Below are 26,130 nucleotides of genomic sequence, written 5' to 3'. Positions count from 1 at the left end.
AGAATACGGGTCAAAATGTGTAAATCAGACTAAATGGCAGGGTAATGCACTTTCCTAGAGATAAAGGATTTTTTTCTCCCTTAGAAGAAGTGAAGGAGTGATGGGTTTTCCCATCAGTTGTTCCAGGTTCCATTTCATGACTCAAAGGGTCTTTACGCATATGACCACAGTTCTTTATATTAGCATACACCATTTGCACAAGAACTAATGCCTTCCTTTATGGTTGATCCCGCAGCTAGCGCCCAAGGCTGAATGAATGGCTGGAGGAAATTGTACGGCAGTGACCGAGTTCATTCTCACAGGAGTGACAGATCGTCTGGAGCTGCAGGTCCCCCTCTTTGTGCTGTTCCTGGTGATCTATATTATCACCCTGGTGTGGAATCTGGGGATGATGGTTTTAATCAGGATCGACCCCCAACTCCACACCCCCATGTACTTCTTTCTCAAGAATTTATCTCTCGTGGATGCCTGTTACTCCACAGTCATCACTCCCAAGATGCTGATGAGCTTCTTAGCCGAGAGGAAAGCTATTTCCTATACAGCTTGCATCATCCAATATTTTAGCTTCATATTGTTTGTCATCTCTGAGTGCCTTCTGCTGGCAGTAATGGTGTATGACCGTTATGTAGCCATCTGCAACCCGCTGCTGTATATGGTCATCATGTCCCCAAAGCACTGCCTACGGCTGGTGGCTGGTTCATATCTATGGGCCATCCTGAACTCTGTGATACATACCAGCGGTTTGCTAAGATTATCCTATTGTGACTCCAATATCCTGAATCATTTTTTCTGTGATATCAACCCACTTCTAAAGCTCTCCTCTTCCGGCACCGCCATCAATCAGCTACTCGTTTTCCTCTTTGGCAGCCTGATTGAGGTGATCAGCATTGTGACCATCCTCATCTCATACATCTTAATTATTGTGACTGTGCTGCGGATCCGCTCCACCGAGGGCAGGCGCAAAGCCTTCTACACCTGCACCTCCCACCTGACGGCCGTCTCTATGTTCCATGGGACAATTCTCTTCATGTATTTCCGACCCAGCGCCAGCTACTCGCTGGACACAGACAAAATGGCCTCCGTGTTCTACACGGTGGTGATCCCCATGCTGAACCCCCTCATCTACAGCCTGAGGAACAAGGATGTGAAGGACGCCCTGAGGAGAGCAATAGAGACAAAATTGAGGGCCCATCTTTCCCCAAAGGGTGCCATAATAGGACAACCCAACCCTTCAATGACTTCTCTGCACACATAGGGCTTGTCTGCACTACAGGGTGGATCGATGCTGCAGTGATAAATCCACCAGGGGACAATTTAGCAGGTCTAATGAAGGATCAACAGACTGCCACTCTGGCTTTGACTCCGGTACTCCACCAGAACGAGATGAGTAAGGGGAGTCTATGGGAGAGTTTCTTCTGTCGACCCAGCGCAGTGTGAACCCTGTGGTAAGTAGATCTAAGCCATGTCAACTTGAGCTACGCTACTAACATAACTCAAATTGTGTAGCTTAGATCGACCTGTCCCCGTAGCGTAGACCTGCCCATTGGCTCTGATTCAGAAAGTCCTTAAGCACATGTTTAGGTTTGTCTCCCTTTGACTTCAGTGGGGCTTAAGCACATGTTTAAAGTTACACATGTATTTAGGTGCTGCTTTGAAGAGAGATGCGTTCCTGACTAGAGGCCGTATGTGCATAAAAAAGCCATGTCGGTTATTAAATGATAGTTTGCTCCCCTATGCCTATAATAAAATATTTTGAAATTGATTTTTCAGTGTAAGATGTAAGAGGGTGATTTAAATATTGTTTAGAATTACTGCATAAAAGGGAAAAGTTCACCCTGCAACAATGGATTCATGAGCAATGACCAGGACGGGTTTTAATGTCCAAAAACATTGACAGATATTTGTTCAATTCCATTTTGTGATTTTACTTAAATTAGATCCACAGCCCAACTCCTCTGTTTTTTGGGAGACATTTGTGTGCGTGAAATGATATTCAAACCTGTGTTTGTTGGAAGGGAGAATGTCGTGAATGTTCAGTGGGGTCTGATAGTTCTGGTGAGGACTCACACCAAGTCTTTATGAGTTTAGGAATCACACAATTAAAGACCAGGTAGTTTAGGTGACCAAACATATACAGACACATTTTCAAGGATCGTCGTTGATTGTAAATGCCACGGTTATTGGGATCTCAACGTAAAAGATCTTGGACCTTATTTTCCTAAGTGTTGAGTACTTACAGCTCCCGTTCACTTCAGCTGGAGTGGTGGAGTTTCTGGAAATCAGGACCGAGGGGACTGAAGTTGGGCACCCATAAACAGAGGCTACCAAAATCATTGGCCATTGCTGAATCTTTAGGGCACGGCGAATTGCCGAAGCACCAGTCACCTCACAGTCCATCTACACTGAAATGTAAGCCCAGGGTAAGCCCACGGTTTGAACTCATGCTCAAGTTAAACCCCCTTCCATCTACACACAAATTGCACTAACCCTTTACTGGTTTGTAGTGTAGACGCAGGCCCACTGGACTCCTCTTTGGGAGTCAGCCAAAAGTATCCAAAAGGCTGAGTTTCTTTGTCCTCTGGACGGTCAAGTGTTCCCACACTGCACCGTGAACAAACAGCTAAAGTGGTCACATTTTGGGAGCCTGCTAGGAACTCTGGGATATGAGTGGTTGAAATGGGGCCCACATAATGCCATGTAGATGCTGGAGCCCCAGTTCGGGACCCAGGGTGCAACAATCCCTAACCTGGGTTTACAAATGAGTGTAGTTTCTCAAACCCTAAGTTAACAAACCTGGGTCTGCTAACGTGAGTTCTACTAGCCCAGGGATTACACTGCAGTGTAGACGTGTCCTCAGAGAGTTAGTGAATCACTGTGATGTGTGTGTGTGCATTGTTCAGCACAATGGGGCTCTGGTCTCAATTTGCACTTCCAGTCGCTACTGTAAAAGTAATAATATTGAACTACGGGCAAGTTTCAACCACATGCCAGGCTCCTGCTAGGATCCTTTTATTCTATAGATATGACCCAGCAGAGCTCCCTCAGGAATGGCGAGATTGAAAAGATCTGAGGAATCACAGCCTAACCCCTAGGCCCACTGCCTTTCAGACTCACGATGCCCAGTCAAACCTTTCCCCTCTTTTCATGCAATTTACTCCCTTTTGCCTGCAGCTGCTGCCACCCCCTTTCTGCCCTCTCCCAACCACAGCGGAGTTTTTATCTCGCTCCCCTGCCCCCAACACAGCTCAGACCCGGGGCAGGGGGAAAAGCAATTCTAAAGGCTGGGGGGCCTGCGGCGTGGCCTACAGAAGCAGTGGCGTCCTAGAGCTGAGAACTGTGCAGGCAGAGGAAGGGAGCAAAAAATAGAGCCACACCCAGCTACCGGCATCAGCCGTCTTAACAGAAACCATCACCCAGCCCATCACCTAAGAACATAAGATTGGTCATACTGGGTCAGACCAATGGTCCATCTAGCCCAGTGTCCTGTCTCCCACCATGGCCAATGCCAGGTGTTTCAGAGAGAATGAACAGAACAGGGCAATTATCAAGTGATCCATCCCCTGTCTCCACTCCCAGCTCCTGGCAGTCAGCAGTTTAGGGACACTCATAACATGGGGTTGCTTCCCTGACCATCTTGGCTAATAGCCATTGAGGGACCGATCATCCAGGAACTTATGTCATTATTTTTTGAACCCAGTTATACTTTTGGCCTTCACAACGTCCCCCTGGCAACCCCTGTCCTCTGCACAGCTCTACTGCTAACAGCTGAAATTCTTCTTTAGCACAGCAAGTATTGGCTTGTGGTTTAGGAACTGAGTTCCAGACCCGAGGTTGTTGTATAGTTTTGTTGAAGTCACTTGAAGTCAATGGAGCTACGCAAAGGACAGCAAATGGGGATCTGGCCCTGAAAATGAATTCTACTGATAAAAATAAGATGTATTAGTTGGTTTATCCAAGGGAAGGTCAAGAAGTGACTTCAACATGCTGTATATGCGCCTGTGTGGGACGAAGATTTCCAATAGGGTAAAGATATTTAATTCTGCAGACAAAGGCATAAGATTCAGAGGCTGGAAGCTAAATAAACTCAGTCAAGATGAGGTGCACCTTTTTCTTAGTGAGGGTAATTAATTATTGGAACAAATTACCTATTACTGTGGCGGATGTTTCATCACGTAATGTCTTAAAATCAAGGCAATATATTTTTCTAAATCATATGCTATCACTTGAGCAGAATTCATGAACTCAGTGGACAAATTACTGGGTGAGGGTCTTGTGCCTGTGTTATGAAGGAAGTTCAAATAGTGTGACACTTCCTCCTCTATCTTGGTGGGTCCTGCGCTTATTGGCAGATTTACTTGCCTCAGAGATTCACCATGTGGGTTGGGGACCAGCCCAGAGACCTTCCCCTCTGGAAGAACCCACAGTCCAGGTCAATTGGGAGGTTTGGGGGGGAACCCGGGCCCGCCCTCTACTCCGGGTTCCAGCCCAGGGCCCTGTGGACTGCAGCTGTCTATAGTGCCTCCTGTAACAGCTGCATGACAGCTACAACTCCCTGGGCTACTTCCCCATGGCCTCCTCCAAACACCTTCCTTAGTCTCACCACAGGACCTTCCTCCTGGTGTCTGATAACTCTTGTGCTCCTCACTCCTCCAGCAGCACACCCTCTCACTCTCAGCTGTGCTGAACTCAATGACACCTTTTCCATTGACTTCAGATCAAGGCACAGAATTTGATGCACTACTTAACACTTGTAGTTTATTAAACTGCTCCCTGTAGGAATGTGATACTAGTAGCAGTTACTGATACATAATAGATTGTAAGAAACTGCTATTGTATAAAACTGCTACCTGATGTAGGAAATGCTTACAGGTACTGTAGCAGTTTTTTGCACTGTAGTATGTGTGAAACTGCTTTTTGTGTAGAAATGTGGTCTATGTAGCAGTTATTGATATGTATAGATTGTAAAAAACTGCTACTTGATGTAGTAACCTAACCCTCCCTTGCTGCAATTTAAGTCCATTGCTTCTTGTCCTATACCGGCAAACCTCCCCTCCTCCCAAGCCAGGAGCAGCGGGAGGCTAAAGCAGGAGCCCCAACCAGGGCCGGCTCTAGCTTTTTTGCCGCCCCAAGAGGCGAAGAAAAAAAAAAGATAAAGCTGTGATCGGCGGCACTTCGGCGGCAGCTCTACCGCACCGCTTCATTCTTCGGCGGTCGGTCCTTCCCTCTGAGAGGGACTGAAGACCCGGATGTGCCGCCCCTTTCCATTGGCCACCCCAAGCACCTGCTTCCTGAGCTGGTGCCTGGAGCCGGGCCTGTCCCCAACGCCTCGCCCCCTGAAGCTGGGAGTTGCATTGGGAGCCCCCCTGCCACTATACAGTCCCTAGCTACCCCCTCCCTGCACCCTGAGCTACCCCCTGCTTGCACACAGCCCCTAGCTACCCCCCTGCCTGCACCCTGAGCCGTTTTCAAACTTTTTGAACTGAGTCCTCCCTTTGAGTTATATGTTTTGGTTGCATCCCTCCAGAGCCCCGACAGGCTGGGTGCCCTCCTGAGTGAGTCAGGGGGTGGAGGTAGCGCACCCTTCCTTGACTGTGCTGTGTGGAGCTGGGTTGAGCCCTGCCAGGCCTTGCCCCTTCCCCCTCCAAAAAATAGAAGTAAAACTATGCCCATGCCCAAGTGTGTCTCCCCGGCCTGGAACCCCGCGCTCCCCCACCCGCCCCAGACCCTGTTGTTTTTATAAGATGTTGAACGGGGCCTCAGCAAGAAAAAGGTTGAGAATTCCTGGATTAGATGATCTCTCAAGGTCCCTTCCAGTCCTATGGGTCTATGTGGAAAGAAACAATTGAAAATGGGTGACATGGACATGGGCAAATCCACTAAGCAGCTTTGCTGGCAGATAGAGTATGGCAACTGTGTGGCATGTGGCAATGAAGAGAAGAGATATCCCCATGGGACAGTAGAAGGAGCCACTGCCCAATCCAGCCACACTCACAGCCCCACGGTCGAGAAGGGACACAGAGAGGGAGTGTCATGGGTTGGCGTTGCTGCAAAGAGTTTGGACCATAAATGTCATTATTGGGGATTTCCAACCCTACATATTTCAATCTAATTTCCCCTGTAACTGGGGAAAATCCATTCTTTGGGTTGGGGTTTAGCTGCTTCACCTGGGGGTTGCTCCAGTGACTGCAGTGCTGGCCCTGCCTCTCCCACCACAGCAGTTACTAACTTGTGCCCCATTGGGTCTCCACCCCCCAGTGACAGCTCAGGGCTCCATGAAATTTTCTCTCTGTTTAAAATGTGAATATATGCAACACACAGACTAGTACATACAAAATGAGCATGGTTAATAAATGGATTGGTTTAGCTGATTGGATATGTTACATGCTGGATAAAAGAAAGCCAGAGAGTCAAATATTGGTTGTTGTTTCTTTGCTTCTTCTCAGTGAGGTCTTTGTGGTACGAGGATATCCCACAACTCACTAAAACAGCTGTCCAGGCGATACTGATGTTTCAAAAGCACATTTTCTTTGTTCTTTCATATTTTTGTTCCATTTTCTTTCATGTTCATCTTGGAGCTTTTCTGCTTCACTTGAATGGAGACAGAAGCTGAGACGGCATCCGCAGTACTGTCAAATAGCTTGAAAATTCCCAGTGCAGGAGCCAGTCAGAGGACAGAGGTTGTAGCAGCTATTCAGAATAAAGAGATTTTGCATATTCATTATATGGTAAAGAAATAACCATTCAGTGATCATGTACATCCTTGCACACTGGTCAGCGAAGGATCATTATTAGCCAGCGCAAAGGGATTTGAATACTGCATGGTTATTGAAAAATATTTAGTCAGTGATTATATAAATTGAACATTTTCAACCAATCAAAATCCAAGGAATAGCATAAATTGCAAACGACCCAGGTGTGCTAGGAAGAATCTTCCCCTATAAGCAAGTTTCTTCATAATCTCCATTAGATGGTTTCTTGCACTTCTCATGGAGCCATCTTGTAATGGCCATTGTCAGAGACAGGATGGATACCTGGTCTGATCCAGTGCAGCAGAGGGGTGGGATACCAGGCTAGATGGGCTGCTGTTCTGTTCCGGTTCAGCAGGGAGATGGGGTAAATGGACTAGCAATTTGGTTTGGTATGACTGTTCCTGGGCAGCAGCCCTGCACGATCTGGAAGATGTGACCTGCGATTGATTTTCTCTGTTTTCAATACAAATGACACATGATGTCAGATTTTTTTCACATTCCATTTTTTAAAATTAAGGGATTTGTTTGGTTGAAGTGCATCCTACGTAAAGAGACTCTCGGCATGTCTGTTATTTCCTTTAGGCCCTGCAGCGCCTGCTCTTTAGTTAGATTTTTCCAGTCTCCTGGGAGAGCTGCTGCTTTTTTTGTTTTTTTTAAGCCAAAGAGAAAAGGAAAAGGAAACAAGCGAAGTAGCTGCTAATAAGGAAACTAAGTAATGCTGCTGATTGCTCCAACTCGTAGCCAAGGGAAGTAGAGAAGGAACTGAGTGGGGGTTGGTCGCACAGCGTTGGTTAACTGCCTGCAGCAGCATGAAGCAGGGACTCGATCATATCCCCCCTTAGTCTCCTCTTTTCCAAGCTGAAAAGTCCTAGCCTCTTTAATCTCTCCTCATATGGGACCCGTTCCAAACCCCTAATCATTTTAGTAAGCCCTTCTCTGGACCTGTGGATTCATTTAAGATTTTTACTTCCTTTGATTCTTCATTTTCTTTCACATATAGAGCCACTCCCCCCCATGCATGACCTGTTCTGTCCTTTCGATATATTTTGTACCCTGGAATGATTGTGTCCCATTGATTGTCCCCACTCTACCAGGTTTCTGTGATGCCTATTATATCAATATCCTCCTTTAACACATCTGAGCACTGTGACTTCATTGGATTGGTGGCGAACTCACTCAGTGTTTGTGAGGGTGTTCCCTTCATCCACCATCAACCTTCAATGATGCTGATGTAGGATGTGTCTGCTCTGGGGTTGGGATCTCTGGTGGGCTCCCTTTGAACTCAAGATCTGTGGCTCTCGAGGGAGGCAAAGAAGGCCATCAGAAAATGTAATCAGTTTTGTTCCCTGCAAGGCCACAGTCTGGGCTCTATTACAGATAAGTTTTTCAAGTGTTTGTACACAAATGCTAGAAGCCTGCCTGCTTTGAGATGAAAGACAGCCTGACACTGCACTGGACTCGGGCTGTGCCATGAAACTGAGCTCAAATAATTTGCACCCTAAGCCGGGCACATCCATGGTGCTGGGCATCAGCCCAAGTTCCAGTTAGGAGGTGGGTTTTGTTTGCTGACACTCTGCAGCTGTGTGGTTTCTGATCATTGCAAAGGAAAGGCTGTGACCCAACCTCCCTGAAATAGTTTTACTTTCAGATTCCTATTGACTCTTTATTTTTACGGCACAAGGCAAACCCAGCTGAACAGACACCTCTTTAAGAGCTGTGATCAGTTTAGCTTCCAACAAAAAAGAGTAAGTACTATACTATTAGCTATTTAAAAAGATTTGAAAACTTAAAATACAAATCTGTGGGCCAAATCCTGAATTCTCAGGAGGGGCTTGGTGGTGGTGTGGGAATTATCCTCCGGGATCTGGGTGCAGAAGAGACTCTGTGACATACGCTTCCATTTCCTTTATGGGGACATTATGGGGTGAGCCACCTTTGCAATATAATCTCTGAACCCCAAGGAGGTGGGGTTGGGAATTGCAGCTCCCCCACCCTTGACAACCAGCAGTGAGTCCACCCCCAAAATGAACACAGCCTGAAGCAGCATTAACTTTCACAGGAGCCTTTGATTTTTCACATTCCCTTTGATTTTAATACAACGTCCGCAATCCTAAAAAATGGGGGTGGAGCTTAATGGGGGGGTGGGGAAATTCCATCATTCATAACTGAAATGTACAGAGACAGAGGTGAGGTGGATTGCTCAAGGGAGGGACCCTCTGCATGCAGATCTCCCCATTCCCGCTTAGAAAAGGAACAGCTGTCTCAGCAGCCTGGTCCCCACTCCCCTCAGGACATGCTGGTCTCTAACTAGCAAAACACGGCTATAAAGATGGGTAAAAGGAGGGACAGAGCCGCAGCAGCTTGGAAACAGTGAGCCGGGAAGGTGTGAATGAGCCAGAGCTGCAGTTCAGTTTTGCAAAAAGAAGAACAGGAGTACTTGTGGCACCTTAGAGACTAACAAATTTATTAGAGCATAAGCTTTCGTGGACTACAGCCCACTTCTTCGGATGCATATAGAATGGAACATATATTGAGGAGATATATATACACACATACAGAGAGCATAAACAGGTGGGAGTTGTCTTACCAACTCTGAGAGGCCAATTAATTAAGAGAAAAAAAAACTTTTGAAGTGATAATCAAGCTAGCCCAGTACAGACAGTTTGATAAGAAGTGTGAGCATACTTACAAGGGGAGATAGATTCAATGTTTGTAATGGCTCAGCCATTCCCAGTCCTTATTCAAACCGGAGTTGATTGTGGCTAGTTTGCATATCAATTCCAGCTCAGCAGTCTCTCGTTGGAGTCTGTTTTTGAAGTTTTTCTGTTGTAATATAGCCACCCGCAGGTCTGTCACTGAATGACCAGACAGGTTAAAGTGTTCTCCCACTGGTTTTTGAGTATTTTGATTCCTGATGTCAGATTTGTGTCCATTAATTCTTTTGCGTAGAGACTGTCAGGTTTGGCCAATGTACATAGCAGAGGGGCATTGCTGGTACATGCTGGCATATATCACATTGGTAGATGTGCAGGTGAACGAGCCCCTGATGGTATGGCTGATGTGATTAGGTCCTATGATGATGTCACTTGAATAGATATGTGGACAGAGTTGGCATCGGGGTTTGTTACAAGGATAGGTTCCTGGGTTAGTGGTTTTGTTCAGTGATGTGTGGTTGCTGGTGAGTATTTGCTTTAGGTTGGGGGTTTGTCTGTAAGCGAGGACAGGTCTATCTCCCAAGATCTGTGAGAGTAAAGGATCATCTTTCAGGATAGGTTGTAGATCTCTGATGATGCGCTGGAGAGGTTTTAGTTGGGGGCTGAAGGTGACAGCTAGTGGTGTTCTGTTATTTTCTTTGTTGGGCCTGTCTTGTAGGAGGTGACTTTTGGGTACTCGTCTGGCTCTGTCAATCTGTTTTTTCACTTCAGCAGTTTTGGCAGCATTATTGGAGTTGGCCCTGTCTCAACCCCATGGGAACTAACACCCAGTTTTCATGAACCCCAGTGCACTGCTAGAGCTAATTTCCAGTCGTTATTACAGAACTATTCCATTTTCAACAGGAAAGAGGGGAGTCTGGTGGGTCCGTCTCTCAAATTGTTGAAATGGCCAATCTCATGATAACGGACAAGGCACTTTCCTTCAGTTACTCGCTGAACTGAGGCTGCCTCCAGCAGCTTCACAAATCCTGTGTCTTCTGTCTTTTAAAAGCAAATCACTGCAGATCCTGCGATTCAGTGATAATGGCCACTGGGGACAAATACAGGATTCTATGCACCAAACGCAAAGAGCTGGTAGAAATTATTCAAAGAGACCCTGATAACATCTTGGATGAGTTACTTGCCCAGTCCATCATCACAGAGGAGGAGTACAATAGCTTCTATCAAAAAGAGGACATAGTGATCAAAATCAGGAAGTTGTTAATTCACATACAGAAAAAAGGGGAGTCAACCTGCCAGCAATTTCTGGAGTGTTTAGAAATCCTCTTTCCTGGCACCAATCAGGATTTACAACCTTCTGGTCATGGTAAGTCAAATCTCTTTCTGTTTTATTTTTAAAAAACAACAACAACAAAAAAGAGGTAATAGCCATAATCTTTATGAGGAGAGATTAATAAGACTGGGACTTTTCAGCTTGGAAAAGAGATGGCTAAGGGGAGATATGATTGAGGGCTATAAAATCATGACTGGTGCAGAGAAAGTAGACAAGGAAGTGTTGTTTACTTCTTCTCATAACACAAGAACTAGGGGTCACCGAATGAAATTAATAGGCAGTAGGTTTAAAACAAACAAAAGGAAGTATTTCTTCACACAATGCACAATCAACCTGTGGAACTGCTTTCCAGAGGATGTTGTGAAGGCCAAGACCATAACAGGGTTCAAAAAAGAACTAGACAAATTCATGGAGGATAGGTCCATCAATGGCTATTAGCCAGGTTGGGCAGGGATGGTGTCCCTAGCCTCTGTTTGCCAGAAGCTGGCAATGGGCGACAGGGGATGGATCACTTGATGATTACCTGTTCTGTTCATTCCCTCTGGGGCATCTGGCATTGGCCACTGTCAGAAGACAGGGCACTGGGCTAGATGGACCTTTGGTCTGACCCAGTATGGCTGTTCTTATGTTCTTATGTTGTTATGGATTCTTTCCTGTTCCGATTAGGATCCACATCCCATATCTTAGCTCCCGTCAGACACCACAGCCTTCTGTTCTCTGGATCAACTCCGGTGACAGGCCTGTCTATTCTTATTAGTAGGAAGTTCCCAGTCATATAGACCTGCCTCTTCCTGGTGTTGGTTCAATTCTCCAGCCTTCCCCCTTGTGTTCCCTCTGGCTGCAAGTCTCCCTGCCTTCTGTTCTCACTTGCAATCTTTGGCAAGTCATCCTTTTTCCTCCTGGTGCTCTGAACTCTGGCTACCTCCATTGACTTCTCCTCTTCTTGTGGGTGACTAGCTACTCTTCTCTTTCTCCTTACCCAACTATCTTCTGTTACTGGCTGACTCTCTCCTATATCCAGCTCAGCAAACCTGTTCCTCAGCTCTATTTCTTGTTCACTAGTCGGTCTTTTCCTCTGCCATGTTTTCATAGTCACATGCTTCCACTGGCCACTCTCCGCAGCCTACCCTCACAGTTCTTCAGTTTAGCTTGCATCAAGTCTTGAGTTTTCTTTTCAGTTTCCTCTCGCCTTCTTTCCATCATCTGCTCAAATCCTCTTTGAAACTCAGCCATGGCTTCTAACAGCATCTCCAAACCTCGGATCAGCTCTGCCATCAAATCTAGCAGGCATAAAAAAGAAGCAGCTTTCAGGTACCCTCTTCAGAATGATATACATCCCGCAGCTTCCACATCCCTCCTCTTCATTGTCTCTTCCATTCCTTGGGTCACTACCATGGCTGCTTCTGTAAGCACCTGTCAAAACAACAACACCACCCACAAAGAGCCACACACACCTTCCCGCAAACTACCATTCAAACTTCCCTGTTGTCAGCTCTGTTTTCTGGCTTCTGTGTTGCTGCTCGTGTGCCACTGGCTGGTTGCATGGCTGCATTGCTAGGCTCCCTAATCAGGGATGCCTCATCCTCTAATCAGGGCTCAGCTTTCATCAAAGGCTCTGCTTCTCTCACAACACACTGCCCGCTACCAGACTGCGAACTGAAAAAACATCCCTCGCTGTTGTTAAAACCAGTTGCCCTGTATTGGTGCTGATCTATGTTTTTAATTTTCCTAGTAGAGACAAGGCTCAAGGGAAGATTTAACCAGCAGCCAATTCGTTTGTTACAAAGATGAGGTTAGCATCTAGCAACATTTCAAACAGAAAAACAAAATGAAAGCATCACTAAGCCCCAAAACAGCCAGGAACAGGTGGGGATTTTTCTGGCAGGGAGACTTGCAAAAGCCTAGGAGTTTTGCATCCTGTCTATCCGCCAAGTGTTTATCCAGTCCTAATTTTCTATGGTCCAGGTGATGGGGCTCCCAACCTTCCCCCTAGGAAGATGATTCTACGGCCTCATAGGTCTCACTGTCAGGAAGTTTTTCTGAATATTGAGCCTAATCTTTTCTTTCCTTAAATGTAATCCTGTTTCTCCTAGTTATTTCTCAGGACTCTAAGGGAGACACCAGAGAAGAACTGGAAGAGGGGACAGAAGGTGAGCCACCAGGGGAATGGTGGAGAGAGAAGGGAGCAGCAGCACTCACCAGTGGATGGGGAAAAGGGGCAGGATGAGAGGATGGGCTGTGGAAATAAGTCATGAGTAGCTTGTTTTCCCCCATAGTCTGTCCCTTGGTAGCGCTTTCCATATGGCTATTCTCAGGGTAGGAACAAGCACTTCCTGGGCCATCTACAGTCTCATTTGACTGGAGCTCTCCACCTCTGATTAGTGAGACTGGCTCAGGGAGTGCAGAGTGGAGTGAGTAAGACTCGCCTGGGATATTACACAGAACTGTAATATCTGCTGCAGAGTGCTCAGGTCTCTAGTCACTCCCTCCTTATATAGTCGGCTCATGGTTGGAACAGCCTTCAGAGAGATCCAATTAAGGACTCTATGTCTGAATTGGCCTTGAATGTAAGTCCCTTGCATGGTTACAGATCTGAGACTTTCTTTGAACTGCAGTTAATTTAACTTACCAGGCCTAATAAAGAGTAACTACAAGTGCAAAGACCAAAATTAAAAAAATCAAAATCCACAATTAAAATGTAATACCTTGTGACACCTTCACAAAAGAAAAAGGTAGAAATCAAGTTAATTTCTGGCCTCGCAAATTAACTTCGCAAGTTAATTAACGCAATTTAATTTCTCGCAAATTAACGCAAGTTAATTTCTGGCCTTCCCAAATTATTCATTGGGTTTTCTTTCAAGAAAGATAACCCAATGAATAATTTGGGAACCTCTCTACAGAATTAGAACGTTCAATCTACAATACATAAAAACAAACCACATTTTGACTTCCTGTTCCCCGTGGTTAGCATTTCCTGCACAGTGTTTGAATTTTCATTAGCTTTATTTTTACTGTAGAAAAAGCTTCTTGGGGCATCGTCATCATTTTGAAAGGAGAGTATATAACTATTAAGAATACAGGAACATCAAAAAAGTCTTTAAGGATCTGAGAAGGTTTTAAATGTGGTTTCCTTTCTAGGATCTTCAAGTATGGAGAATGAACCTGAGAATTTAGGAGGCACTATGTTCTCAGAAGAAGAAAATGCTGAAGGTACTATTTCCTCCTTAATATGTTACTACAATTGTGTACCAGATAATGCTGTCCCTTTGAGGGCAGGCCCAACCCATTGTGACAGCTTCCCCCTCCCAGGGTGCCACCTGGAACTGGGGTACCACTGAGCCCCCTTGACCCACCACACTGGGCTTCCTCTCACACTATATTCCTGGGACCAACTGCAAAGCCCTCCAGCCTGCACTTTCCCCAGCATTCATACAGGTAGGGACACATCCAGGTGTAGTTACATTCAGGCTCTCTGACCAGCCCTTGTATAGGAAAGCTACAGTTAGGGCAACTCCCAACTCCTCAGGCATGCACCCCCTCTGGAGTATATACCCAAAATTTTACTGTCTTGCGCTGCACAGGGAACTGTACAGCGTAAGCTCATAAAATTCACCCCTTCCCTCAATTTGGAGAGGAATACGCAAAAGCCTTTTGCCCCTGATGAGCTAAGATTTCCATACACTTCACTCCAACTCACTGGTTTAGATAAAGCAAAAACAAGTTTATTAACCACAAAAGATAGATTTTAAGTGACTATAAGGGATAGCAAACAGATCAAAGCAGATTACCTAGCAAATAAACTAAACACACAAACTAAATGATATAAGCAGGCCGCAGATTCTTAAGGTGCAAGCTGCACTTGCGTTATATCTTGGAACCCTCAGGTTTTTCCTTCACAGGCTAGAAAACCCTTTAGCCTGGGTCCTGCACTTCCCCCAGGTCAGTCTTTGTTCCTTGGGTGTTTCCAGGACTCTTTTTGGGTGAGGCGTGAAGAACCCTTATGATGTCACTCCCCATCTTATATAGCTTTTTCATATGGCAGGACAGTGGTGGATTTAGAGTTAGTGGGGCCCTGTGCTCAGCCCCCCTTGGGACCCAGCCAAGAAAAAGAACATTCTCGCTTATCTCCCCCCGCCCCCGTTGTTCATTCTTTTGTTCTTCATTGTCCTCCTATAAGAAATAGGAAGAAAATGAAAATAAAGTGAGATACCTTGATTGGTTATGTAGTCTAACTTATTTTTCCACAGACCACTTGAAAATTGCAGAGGGTCTCAGCAGATCACTTAATGATCTTTCCAGATACTCTTTGTAAAGTTAGGTAACTATTGTAAAGTGCTTTGGATAAGAGCGCTTATTAAAAAAAATGTAAAAAAACGTTGGGGTGCGGGGTCTGGCCAGGAGTTAGGATGTGCGAGGGGGCTCAGGGCTGAGGGTGCAGGGTCTGGAAGGGAGTTAGGGTGCAGGAGCAGGCTGGGGGTTGGAGTGCAGGGTCTGGCCAGGAGTTAGGATGTGGGAGGGGGCTCAGAGCTGGAGCAGGGGTTTGGGGTGTGGAGAGCTTACGTGGGGCAGTTCCTGTTTGGTGCTCAGGGTGGGAGTGGGAATGTGGGGGGGTGCAGGAGTCAGGGAGGGCAGGGGGCTGAGGTGCAGGAGTCAGGGAGGACAGGGGCTGTATCAAGGGGAGCAGGAATCAGGGCTGGGTGTGTGTGAGCGGGTGCAAGTGTCAGGGAGGGCAGGGGGCTGTGTGTGTGTGAAGGGGGTGCATAAGTCGGGGCTTGCATTGTGGGGCTGGGGGATATATGTAGTGGGAGCGCGGGGGCCCCTTTCCACCCCTTTCCCAAGGACCCTTCCCCACCCCTGCTCCACCTCTGCCCTGACCCCATCCCACCCCTTCCCCAAGTCCCCACCTCCCGAGTGTGCTGCAGCCCCGCTCCTCCCCCTCCCTCTTGGAGCATCCTGAGTGCCAGCAAACAGCTGTTTGGCGGCGGGAAAAGTGCTGGGAGGGTGGGGGAGGAGGGGGGACATGGCGCGCTCTGGGAGGGGGGAGCTCAGCTGCCAGTGGGGGTGGGCGGAGCCTGCAGCAGGAGTCCCAGGAGCCGGCAGGACCAAGCTTCTGCCCCTGCAGCTGCCCAGCCCTGGGGCCCCCTGTCATTGAGGGGTCCCGTCCCAGGGCACCCTGTGTTTTATGGTAAATCCGCCTGGGCGAGGGGCAAGGGCACAGCAGGGCATGGGGGAGAGGATTAGTCCCCAGCTGGAGCAAGGCAGGGGCCGGGGGCAAAAGCAGAGGGGGTGGGAGTTAGGGTTGGTCCCTGGAGCAAGGGAGGGCCAGGGATAAATTGTGAGCACAGCAGAGCCGGGGAGGGGGTAAACAGGATCCCCCCCACACCGCTACCCACATAGAGCGAGTAGCTACCTTCTCCCTGGTCCTAGCCCCCCACCCTTCCTCTGCTGCAGAGGAGCTGAGCGACAAGCAGGGACTCTGTCCCTCCACTCCACTCCGGGCGGCAGGCTGACAGTCCCTGGCTTTGGGCTGCCTGAGCCCAGGGGTTTACAGCTGAGACGCCTGAGCAGATACAGGAGTCTCTCTCTGGCCCAGAGTTAAGTGTCTAATTACCTTTGAGGGGCAGGGCTTAGGCCCCACCCCTTTCAACGGCATTTCATTTTGGCTCCCTGCTCAGCATGCTGGCTTCTGTGAATCCCATTCCTAGGTGTCTACGCTCCCCATGCATTATAAAGGGAGCCTGGGATCCTAGCTCAGGGCTGAGGAGTCCAGTGAGCGGCAGGGCACCTAACAATTATGTGTTGCAATGCTGAGTGTTGCAACGCCTAGGTCCCTTTGTGGATAACAGGCCTTAAACAGTGAATTACCATACCACACACATATATACATCTATTGGGGTTGGTCCTGCTTTGAGCAGGAGGTAGGACTAGATGACCTCCTGAGGTCTCCTCCTACCCATATCTTCTGTGATTCTATGACTTAGCCCCCCACTGTCTATCTCTGGTGGCCATTCCAACTCCATACAGTTAAGGACTCTCTGCCATGGCAGACCACAAATCTCCTGCATATTTACAGATCTGAGGCTCCCCACTGACACTGAAGTTTCAGACCTACCAAGGAGTAACAATGAGTGCAAAGACCAGCAAACTAAAAAACAGAATCCAACAATAAAATACAATGCCATGTGATACCTTCGCTAAAAAAAAGAGATAAAAATCAAGTTAATTTCTGGCCTCTCAGGTCACCCATCTGCCTTGAGAGAAAACCCAGTTAACAATGTGAGAACCTCTCTACAATTTTACCCCTTCTCCTTGCACCCCTGTTCCCACATTCACTTCCTGATTGGATTGATGTCCCAATAAAATCAACTAACCAACTAATCAATTTTGGGCTTTCCCTCTCCTTCAATAAATATATTCCTCTCCTCTGAGTAGCTCCTAATGCTGCAACTCCTATCATTGTTCCTCTGCTCCTAGTGAAAATGAGCAGACAGTCACCACTCTGCTTTCTCACACCCTACTCCCACCTGGGAAAAATAAAGAGCTGAGAAATCCTGGTGCCCTGCTCCCCACCTCCCTGTCACAGGCCTCCCAGCCACTCTTTTCACTGCTCACTCACTTCATTGTCATGGGCCTACTGCTTCCTGGTCACAGGTCCCTACCAGGAGAGTGACATCTTAGACAATTCCTCATTCACTCTACCTCGTCTTCCTCCAATTTGGGACACTCATGCTGCTCCTGAGGTGGGGATGGAGCTTTGCAACTCACATTCTAGGATTACTCTGATTCTGTGCCAAGAGGATTGAAAAGGCAGCCCGTATGCATGTTCTGACCTCAGTACCACTCTATACTTTCAATGGAGAGAGGAGCTCTTTTAGGGCCTGACTACACTGGAGCTCAAAGTGTAATGTCCAGCTTGGGTAGATACACCCAGGCTAGCTTTGATCAAGCGAGCACACTAAAGGTAGACGCTAGCTGCAGTGGTGTGGGCTAGCTGCCTGAGTACCTACCTAGGATCTCAGATGGGATTGTACTCAGACATCCCACGACCCCTGCCACTGTGGCTACACTTGTATTTTTATCACACTGGATTGAACAAAGCTAGCGTGCCTATGTCTACTCAAGCTTCAAATTACACCTCCAGCTCCAGTCTACATGTACCTGGAAGGGCTGAGGGCAACCAGCCCCACCAGCACCTCCCTCCAGAGACTGCGCTCTAAGGTACTGCTATAAAGAAGGTGGGAGCACTGCCAGACTCTCCTTCCTCTCCTTCCCCACCCCACCCCATTCCCTCATATGGCTGCTGGAGAGAAGGGAGAAAAGAAAAGTATATGCTGTAAAGCAGTGGTTCTAACCGGGGGTTCGGGGCCCCCTAGGGGGCCTTGAGCAGGTTTCAGGGGGGGCCTCCCAGCAGGGCCAGCACTAGACTCGCTGGGGTCCAGGGCAGAAAGTTGAAGCCCTGCCACCCAGGGCCAAAGCCCAGCTCCCTGAGCCCTGCCACCCAGGGCTGAAGCTAGAGCCTGAGCAATGTAACTTCGTGGGGGTCCCCGTGATGTGGGGCCCCAGGCAACTGCCCTGCTTGCTACCCCCTAATGCTGCCCCCGGCTTTTATACGCAGAAAACCAGTTATTGTGGCACAGGTGGGCTGTGGTGTTTTAATAGCATGTTGGGGGGAGCAGGGGAGCTCAGAAAGAAAAAGATGGAGAACCCCTGCAGTAAAGGTTAGTTAAAGAAATAGAAGAGGGGGATTAGTTTATTAGCTTTAACTCCATTAACCCCTAATTACTAGCCACCAATGGATTTTTTCTTTCAAATTATGAAGATTTTACATCATTAATTCCATCTATCTGGGAATATCTAACTTCTGAAAGTCATGAGAATCCTATTTTCATTTTGTTTTACAGAGAAAAATAAAGCTTTGCAAGGACTCCTTTCTAAGCTAAACCTGCAGGAATACCAAGGCACGAAGCTCGGGCTGCGGGATGTCCTGGAAATTGGCTCAGAAAGTAAAGAAAACTGGACTCCTCAGATGTTAGAGGATTTACCTTGGCATTTCCTGAGGAAACTAATGACTCTGAATGGGACAGCCAGAAACACAAGCCTTGGACATAGAGCATGTGATGATGAAGGCGGCAGTGAGGAGGCACAGATTGCAGGTGGAGATGTTTTTAGTTTTAGTGACACTGACATCAGAGAGTCTCTGCACCCCCTCGATCTTCTCTGTGCCGTTCTGCTTTGCTCGGACAGTTTCCTACAGCAGGAGATCCTGTCCAAAATGTCCATGTGCCAGTTTGCCCTCCCTCTGCTGCTACCCGCCCTCGACACCCCCAAGTGCACCCTAATGCTGTGGGCCATGAGGGACATTGTGAGCAAGTGGAGGCCGCACTCCGTGGCAGAGAGCAGAGGGTTCAGAGAGGAGGGCCTGGTGCTCACGTTACTGCCAACCATTTCCTTTGTGCGGTTGGGGAGCTGCAGCTTCTCCAAATCCAGACTCCTCAATGAGGTTCTCAGCCCCTCCGAGCAGCACCACAATTTCTTCGTCCATCATGACATGGAGTCTGGGAATGTCCCTCGGGAAATCGCAGATGGGCTGGTCGAGATTTCCTGGTATTTCCCTGCTGGGAGGGAGAATTCAGACCTTTTCCCAGAGCCCATCGCAGTTACAAACCTGCGCGGAGACATTGAGTCCCACTGGCTGCAGTTCAGCTTTATAACTGTCGTCTCTTCAGCAGTGTTCATAGTTACTGAGAGCATCAGTGAGAGGCAATATGCATGGTTATCATCTCTGCAGGGATCAGCCACTAAATACTACTTCATTCTCAATTGCAAGAATGGAAATCCCAAGGAAACATTGGGATTCCTTAATAAGTTGGCTCCAGTGCTGAATCTGAGCAAATCACAACTACTGAAGAAAGACAGCACCACAAATAATGCAGGATTTGTGCAAAAACTGAAATCTGCCATAAAAAACATAACGAGTTCACATCCCAAGAGAATGAATTTGGAAGCCATGGCTGTGACCGCACGTGAACTAGGAATCCAGGTAGATGAGGACCGAAAGGAATGTCAGAGTGCAAGCAAGTGGGCTAGAGAAATCACTGTGAAAATAAAAGATGTGGCAAAGTACAAGAGGGAAATGCTGAGGCTGCAGGGGGATCTCTGGGAAAAATTGGCTAAAGTGGAAAAAGAACTGTGCAGAATGAGAAGGCAAGGGGAGACGGCCACCGAAGACTATAAATGTCAACTGAGAGAGAAACGGTTGGAATTACGTAGACAGCAGGATCAATGTGACCTTACTGATGGATTGATTACATTTGTTAAGGGAATAGAACAATTGCCTTCAGTGGAGAAACATTACTTTCTGAAATGGATGAAGTTTAGCCTGGATCACATTGCTCGAGATAATCTTTTTAAACTACGGGATCAATATAAAAGGAAAAGTAAAATGGCAGGAGATGACCCACAAGCGCTAGCCATGCTGCATAAATTAATATCTACCACTTCCTTAGGGGTTGAGCATTTCATGCGTGAGCTGGGGCAGTTTTATGAAGCTGAATGCTCAATGGTTAAAGAAGGAGACAAGACAGAAAGCCAAAGACAATTCATCCATCTCCCAGGCATAGCAGCTGACCTGATGCTGGAAGGGTTTCCTATGGAACTGCTAGATGGAGATTCATCCACCATCCCACTGCAGTGGGTAACAGATGTTCTGACTCAGCTCCATGCCAAGCTTGGGGGAAGGTCCAGAATGGTGGTTCTAACGGTGCTGGGAGTGCAGAGCACTGGGAAATCCACTCTCCTCAACACCATGTTCGGCCTGCAGTTTGCAGTGAGCAATGGCCGATGTACGCGAGGAGCCTTCATGTCACTCATTAAAGTGGCAGAGAACTTTCAGCAGGAGCTGGGCTGTGATTTCATCCTGGTGATAGACACAGAAGGCTTGAAAGCCCAAGAACTGGCCAGGCTGGAGGACAGTTATCAACACGACAATGAGCTGGCCACCCTGGTGATTGGGTTAAGTGACATAACCATCGTTAACATGGCCATGGAGAATGCCACAGAAATGAAGGATGTTCTGCAAATTGTGGTCCATGCCTTTCTCCGAATGGAGGAAATAGGGCAAAAACCCAACTGCCAATTTGTACATCAGAATGTCAGTGATGTGTCTGCGCATGACCAAAACATGAGGGACAGGAATCACCTCCTAGATCAGCTGAATGAAATGACCATAGCTGCAGCTAGGATGGAAAACCAATGTAAAAAAGTGAATTTTTCATGTATTATGGACTATGATGCAGAGAAACACAATTGGTACATCCCTGGGCTGTGGCACGGAGTCCCTCCCATGGCTCCAGTGAACATGGGATACAGTGAGAGTGTGTGTGAGCTAAAGAAATACCTGATTGATTTGATAAAGCAACGGTCACATAATAGAGCCCCTAAGGACATTCCCCAGTTTGTCAAATGGGTGGAGAGCCTGTGGAATGCTGTAAAACACGAGAACTTCATCTTCAGTTTCAGAAACAGCCTTGTAGCTGAAGCCTATAACCAGCTGTCTATGAAGTATTCCGAGTGGGACTGGCATTTCCGCAAAGAGATACATCTCTGGGTATCTGAAAAGGAAACTGTCATTCAGAATCAGACATTAGAGAAACTACAGGCTGGTGCCTTATCCATGTTGAAAAATGAGGCACGGGAAAAACTGCAGCACGAGAAACAAAAAGTTTTGGATAATTTACAAGATTATTTTGAAAGTGGAATTTCGAATCTGCACCTGATAGAAAAGTACAGAGAAGATTTTATCAGGAGTGCAAACTGCCTCAAAAATGAACTTGAGAGCTACTCCGAGAACAAGTGCGAGGAAGCAATTCGAATTCGAAAAGGCCAGATCAAGACAGAAAATATCCAGACCTCATACATGCAGCTAATTGAAAGGAAAGTTGACAGGGTCTTGGATGAATGTAGGAACAAAAAACATAAACTAGAGCATGAGGAACTGAAATTAGAATTTGAAAACATGTGGAGAGAAACACTCAGAGTTGGAGTTCAGCAGTTTACAGAAACATGAAGTTTATCGAGAGATGGAGTCCCAGTTGAGAAAGGACCTGGCAAATCGAGGGAGTGCCGTCAGGCAGAAGCTACAGGAATCAGGTAGTTTGTTGTATTATGGAATTGACAATTTCAAACTGAAAAAGGAGTATCTAGATTCAGCATGGATCAAAACTATGAAAAAACTGTTGTTCACAGGGGAATGTGAAACAGCTGTTCACACCGAAGAACTTGCTCAATCCTTAATAGATGAGGGTAAAAGATACACTGAAGAAAAGGTAAATTCCAAAGTGGACTATGATGAAATCTATTGCACAGAATTGCTGAACATAATCAACAAAAGGCTCCAACAGGAGGATGTTAAAAAACTTGGCACTACTGCTTGCTTTGAAGTTGACCTGACAATTCATATTTTGGGGGAGGCAGCTTGGAGCTTTCAGAAGATGCATGAAGATTTTATCAAACAAAATGATCCTCAGTGTCGTCTAGAGAAGCTGAAACCTCAGTATTTCTCCACATTTACTGACCTGTATTTGGAAAAAGATGAGAACCAAACAAGGGCCAGGGATTTCTGTGATCAATGTCTCAAACCCGCCTTGGTGGATTATATCAACAAAAGACTAGGAACAGAGATAGTAGATGACATTCTCAACAAGGCAGAGTCCATTGAATATGGCAGCCGGACCTTCTTCCAGTTCGCTGTACAGAAAAAGCTTCTGGAGGAGATGAATTTTGATAACTATGTGAAATATATTAAAAACTATAAAGAATTTGTCAAAACCTGGATTATGGATCATTACAGGGAGACTAAGCATTTGGGAGAGTTGGAGAAAAAGATTCTATCTACAATAGTAAAGAAAGTGAGGGAAGTTTTGGAAAGCTCCAAAAATGAAAAAAATACCACAGCCTTAGCATTTTTAAACAACTTTTGTGAAGCGCTGCAGCAGGACCTAGTCATTTCCAAGCACAACTTAGTTGGGATACAGTTTAAAAACACAGCAAAAACAGGCCAGTTTTGTGCTAATATTCAAACCTTTCTTCTGGATCTGGAACAAGAAATCTTATCCCAATTTGGTGGCTTGGATATTCAGACCAAACTCTCCAATCTGTCATTAAAACCCCAGGATGTAATTTTTAAGCGAGTGTTTGGCTGTGGGAAGCAGTGTCCATTTTGTAAAGTCCCCTGTGAAGCAGGAGGCAGTGACCACAAGGAGCATTTTGCATCTGTGCATCGGCCACAAGGATTATGCAGTTACAGGTATCTTGATACACAAAAACTTGTCTATGATATATGCTCATCTAAAGTGGTTTCTGAGAACTCATTCCGAAATTTAGACACAAAAGGGAAACATCATCCCTACAAAGATTATCGCGTCTATTACCCAGACTGGCGCATTCAGCCAGATCCCAGCATTGAGGCTTCTGATTACTGGAAGTTTGTTTTTCAGAAGTTCAATCACCAGTTAGCTAAAAGTTATAATGCTAAGCCAGCAGATCTCCCAAGAGACTGGGGAAAAATAACTGAAACACGGGCACTGGAGGGCCTAAAGGAAGCCTTTAACATGAAATAAAAACATGGTGAGAGCCTGCTGAAATGGAATGTGCATATATTTAAATGTTTTAAAACTTTCCTTAATTTTAAAAAATGGCAAGTTAAAAAATATTCTGTATTGTATTTTTTTTAAGTCTCAGAACCTCATGTTCACTTCACAACTTCTAAGTGGAACTGACAGGTTTCTGACTTTTCATGTCACATGGCAACTTATGATACAATTGCAGACTGGCTGCTGTACAATTACTGCTAGGAACATAAGAACTGCCACACTTGACCAGAGCAGAGAGGACCATTTAGTCTATTATCCCGTCTCTGAGAGTGGCCAATACCAGATACTCCATAAGAAGGTTCCAGGAACCCCGAATGGACAATTGTGGAACAACAGAAGTTTCTTCCTAACAAATTATTAGATTTCAAGGCCAGCAGCAACCACAATAATCATCTACTAGTCTGGCTTTCAGCATAACACCTGGCCAGAAAATTCCATTCAATAATTCCTGCTGTGGAGGAAATTATTCATCCATAATTGGTAAGGAGCAACTCATTATCAAACCAAGTAGTTTGTGGCTGAACTAAGAAGAGCAGATGTTTTAGAAGGAAATCCAATTGCAATTTAAAGACCCCAAATAATGATGAATTTACCAATTCACTTCGGAAGCTGTTCCAGGTCAGTTACCCTGACTGTAAAAGCTGAATTTTATTTTCAAATAAAAATAAATTTAACTTCAATTTCCAGACATTGGATCTTGTTCTACATTTGTTAGATAGGAGAGGCCTCTTGAGTCTAGCAGTTATTTTCTTCCTTAGTAGTTATAGACTATGATCAACCTTCTCTTTGTTAAGTAAATGCATTGAGCTCCAAGTCTCTCAGTATAAAGCAGGTTTTTTCAAACCTTGAATCATTCTTGCAGATCTTCCCTGAAACATCTCCAATTTTCCAACACACTTTTTTTAAACTATGGACACCAAAACTGGACACAATATCCCAGTAATGATCTCACCATTGGCATATACAGAAGTAATATCTTCCTAATCCTCCTTGATACTTCTTTGTTTATACATCTCAGCATAGGCGCCGACTTTCCCTCTGCCCGGTGGGTGCTAGACCCCCTCTGCCCCCAGCCCTGCCCCCATTCCACCCCTTCCATGAGGCCCCACCCCTGCCTCTTCCCACCCCTGCCCTGCCCCCATTCAACCCCCTTCCCCAAAGTTCCCGCCCCAACTCCCATGGAGTCAGAGCCTATGCATCTAGGATCATGTTAGACCTTCCCCAGACCCCACGTTCAACCACTTACTATCTTAGAGTGTGTCAGAGACTGATAGCAAGTTAAGGGTATGGGATGTGAAAATGGGATAAAAATTGGGGAAAAGATACTTTTTATCTGTTATGGAATGTTGGGTTGGCCATATTTACCATAGTTAATAGAAAGTCTCTCTTGAGTTGCTGGAACAGTCCCCAAGGGATGCAGCTAAACCGTAGTCCCAGAAGGAAGATTTTCTACGGTTAACGAGGAAATAAAAGGATTAAATAAAATAAAACTAGAGACGTTGATTGAAATGTGTAGAGATAAAAATCATCAATAACAGCATTTCTGGCCCAAACTCTCTGCAGTCACCCCAGCCCAGGACCCCCTCTGCTCTCCCTGCCCATGTCCTTTCTCAACTGCTGGCCTGAGACCGTGGCTGGATGGGGAAGTGGCTCCCTCTAGTGTCCCCAGGGCAACACGCCTCTCTCTTCCCATCCCCTCTGACTATTGCTATCTCTGTCCCTGATATTTTAGTGTCACTCTCTTTTCCGTGTCTCTCCCCAGAGGCCACCCCTCATGGTCATCTGCACCAAATAGCCCCTGCCATCGCACCACCCAGTAATCCTCTTTCCCTGGAGCCTCACCACAATGTCCCTCCCAAAAAACAGAATCATTGGCAAATCCCCATATGTCCCTTGGCCCCATTCTCCTGGGTGGTTAATAAATACCCTGGACAGCACTTAGTGCCTTGTGGACACCCTGACTCCCTTCAGTGAATGAGCCCCTGCCTGAACCCAGAGAGGACACCCCAGCTCTCACCCTGGCTCCTGCAGCACCAGCGCAGAGCTGTCCCTACAGAGTAAATGAGAGACCCTGGGGGGTTGGGACTCAGTCCTCCCCACCCTGAGCCTTGCTCCCCTTTATCCCAGTCTCTTCTACTCTGGGGGTCTCCCCTGGTCAGTAGCATGAGTGTTACTGGGGCTGTGTGACCCAGGGACTTCTTGGTGCCAACTGGCAGAGGACACAGGGGTGCATTAGGATTTCCGGGATCCCCTGGGCCTGGTATCTACATACTAGTTCACCAAAGTGTGTCATGCCAGGCCTCTACTGAAAGCCTGTGTCACGCTGGTCATCTTAATCACTGTACAGATAACATGTAAGGAGTTATGTATATAGACTGAAAATTATGTTCCTAAGGTCTGTGACTTGAGACCGGTGAGAAAAGGTGAAAACCAGGTTTCTTTCAGACAAGAGATGTTTATCGGTCTATCTACATGTACGATGAGTATTATATGGTTCACAATGGGCACCATTTACAGTCTGAGCAAAACGTTAATCAAGTGCTCACAGAGTGTTCTGGACAGGAAAAGACAAGCAGCGGGAGTTGTCCTACAAGTGCACACAATGGAGTTTTGGACGATAACTGTAGATAAAGAGACAAACTCTGCATCTTCCCACTGAGGAGACAAGAGGACTGTGTGCTTGTCTCATGAATAGAAGATCACAGCCACACCTGATTGGAAGGATTTGGGGCTTTTGCTCTTAT

The 26,130-nt window shown here is 46.5% G+C and overlaps 1 protein-coding gene and 1 pseudogene across 1 annotated transcript; both read left to right on the top strand.

Moving 5' to 3' along the window:
- The first annotated feature begins 256 nt into the window (after window positions 1-256).
- On the top strand, window positions 257-1,255 carry LOC135977180 (olfactory receptor-like protein COR4). Its single transcript, XM_065576490.1, has one exon. It carries the CDS (start codon window positions 257-259, stop codon window positions 1,253-1,255), a length of 999 nt encoding a protein of 332 aa, XP_065432562.1.
- A 7,150-nt stretch (window positions 1,256-8,405) lies between these two features.
- LOC101930828 (interferon-induced very large GTPase 1-like) lies at window positions 8,406-24,066 on the top strand (annotated as a pseudogene).
- Window positions 24,067-26,130: the final 2,064 nt, after the last annotated feature.

Source organism: Chrysemys picta, chromosome 22 (genome assembly GCF_011386835.1).
Source record: "Chrysemys picta bellii isolate R12L10 chromosome 22, ASM1138683v2, whole genome shotgun sequence".
In the NCBI taxonomy this organism is placed as follows: Eukaryota; Metazoa; Chordata; order Testudines; family Emydidae; genus Chrysemys; species Chrysemys picta.
This window is presented reverse-complemented; position numbering and strand designations above follow the sequence as displayed.

What these genes read in the sequence shown, in the direction of transcription:
- LOC135977180 (XM_065576490.1), top strand. Translation starts at nt 257, where the DNA reads ATGGCTGGAGGAAATTGTACGGCAGTGACCGAGTTCATTCTCACAGGA.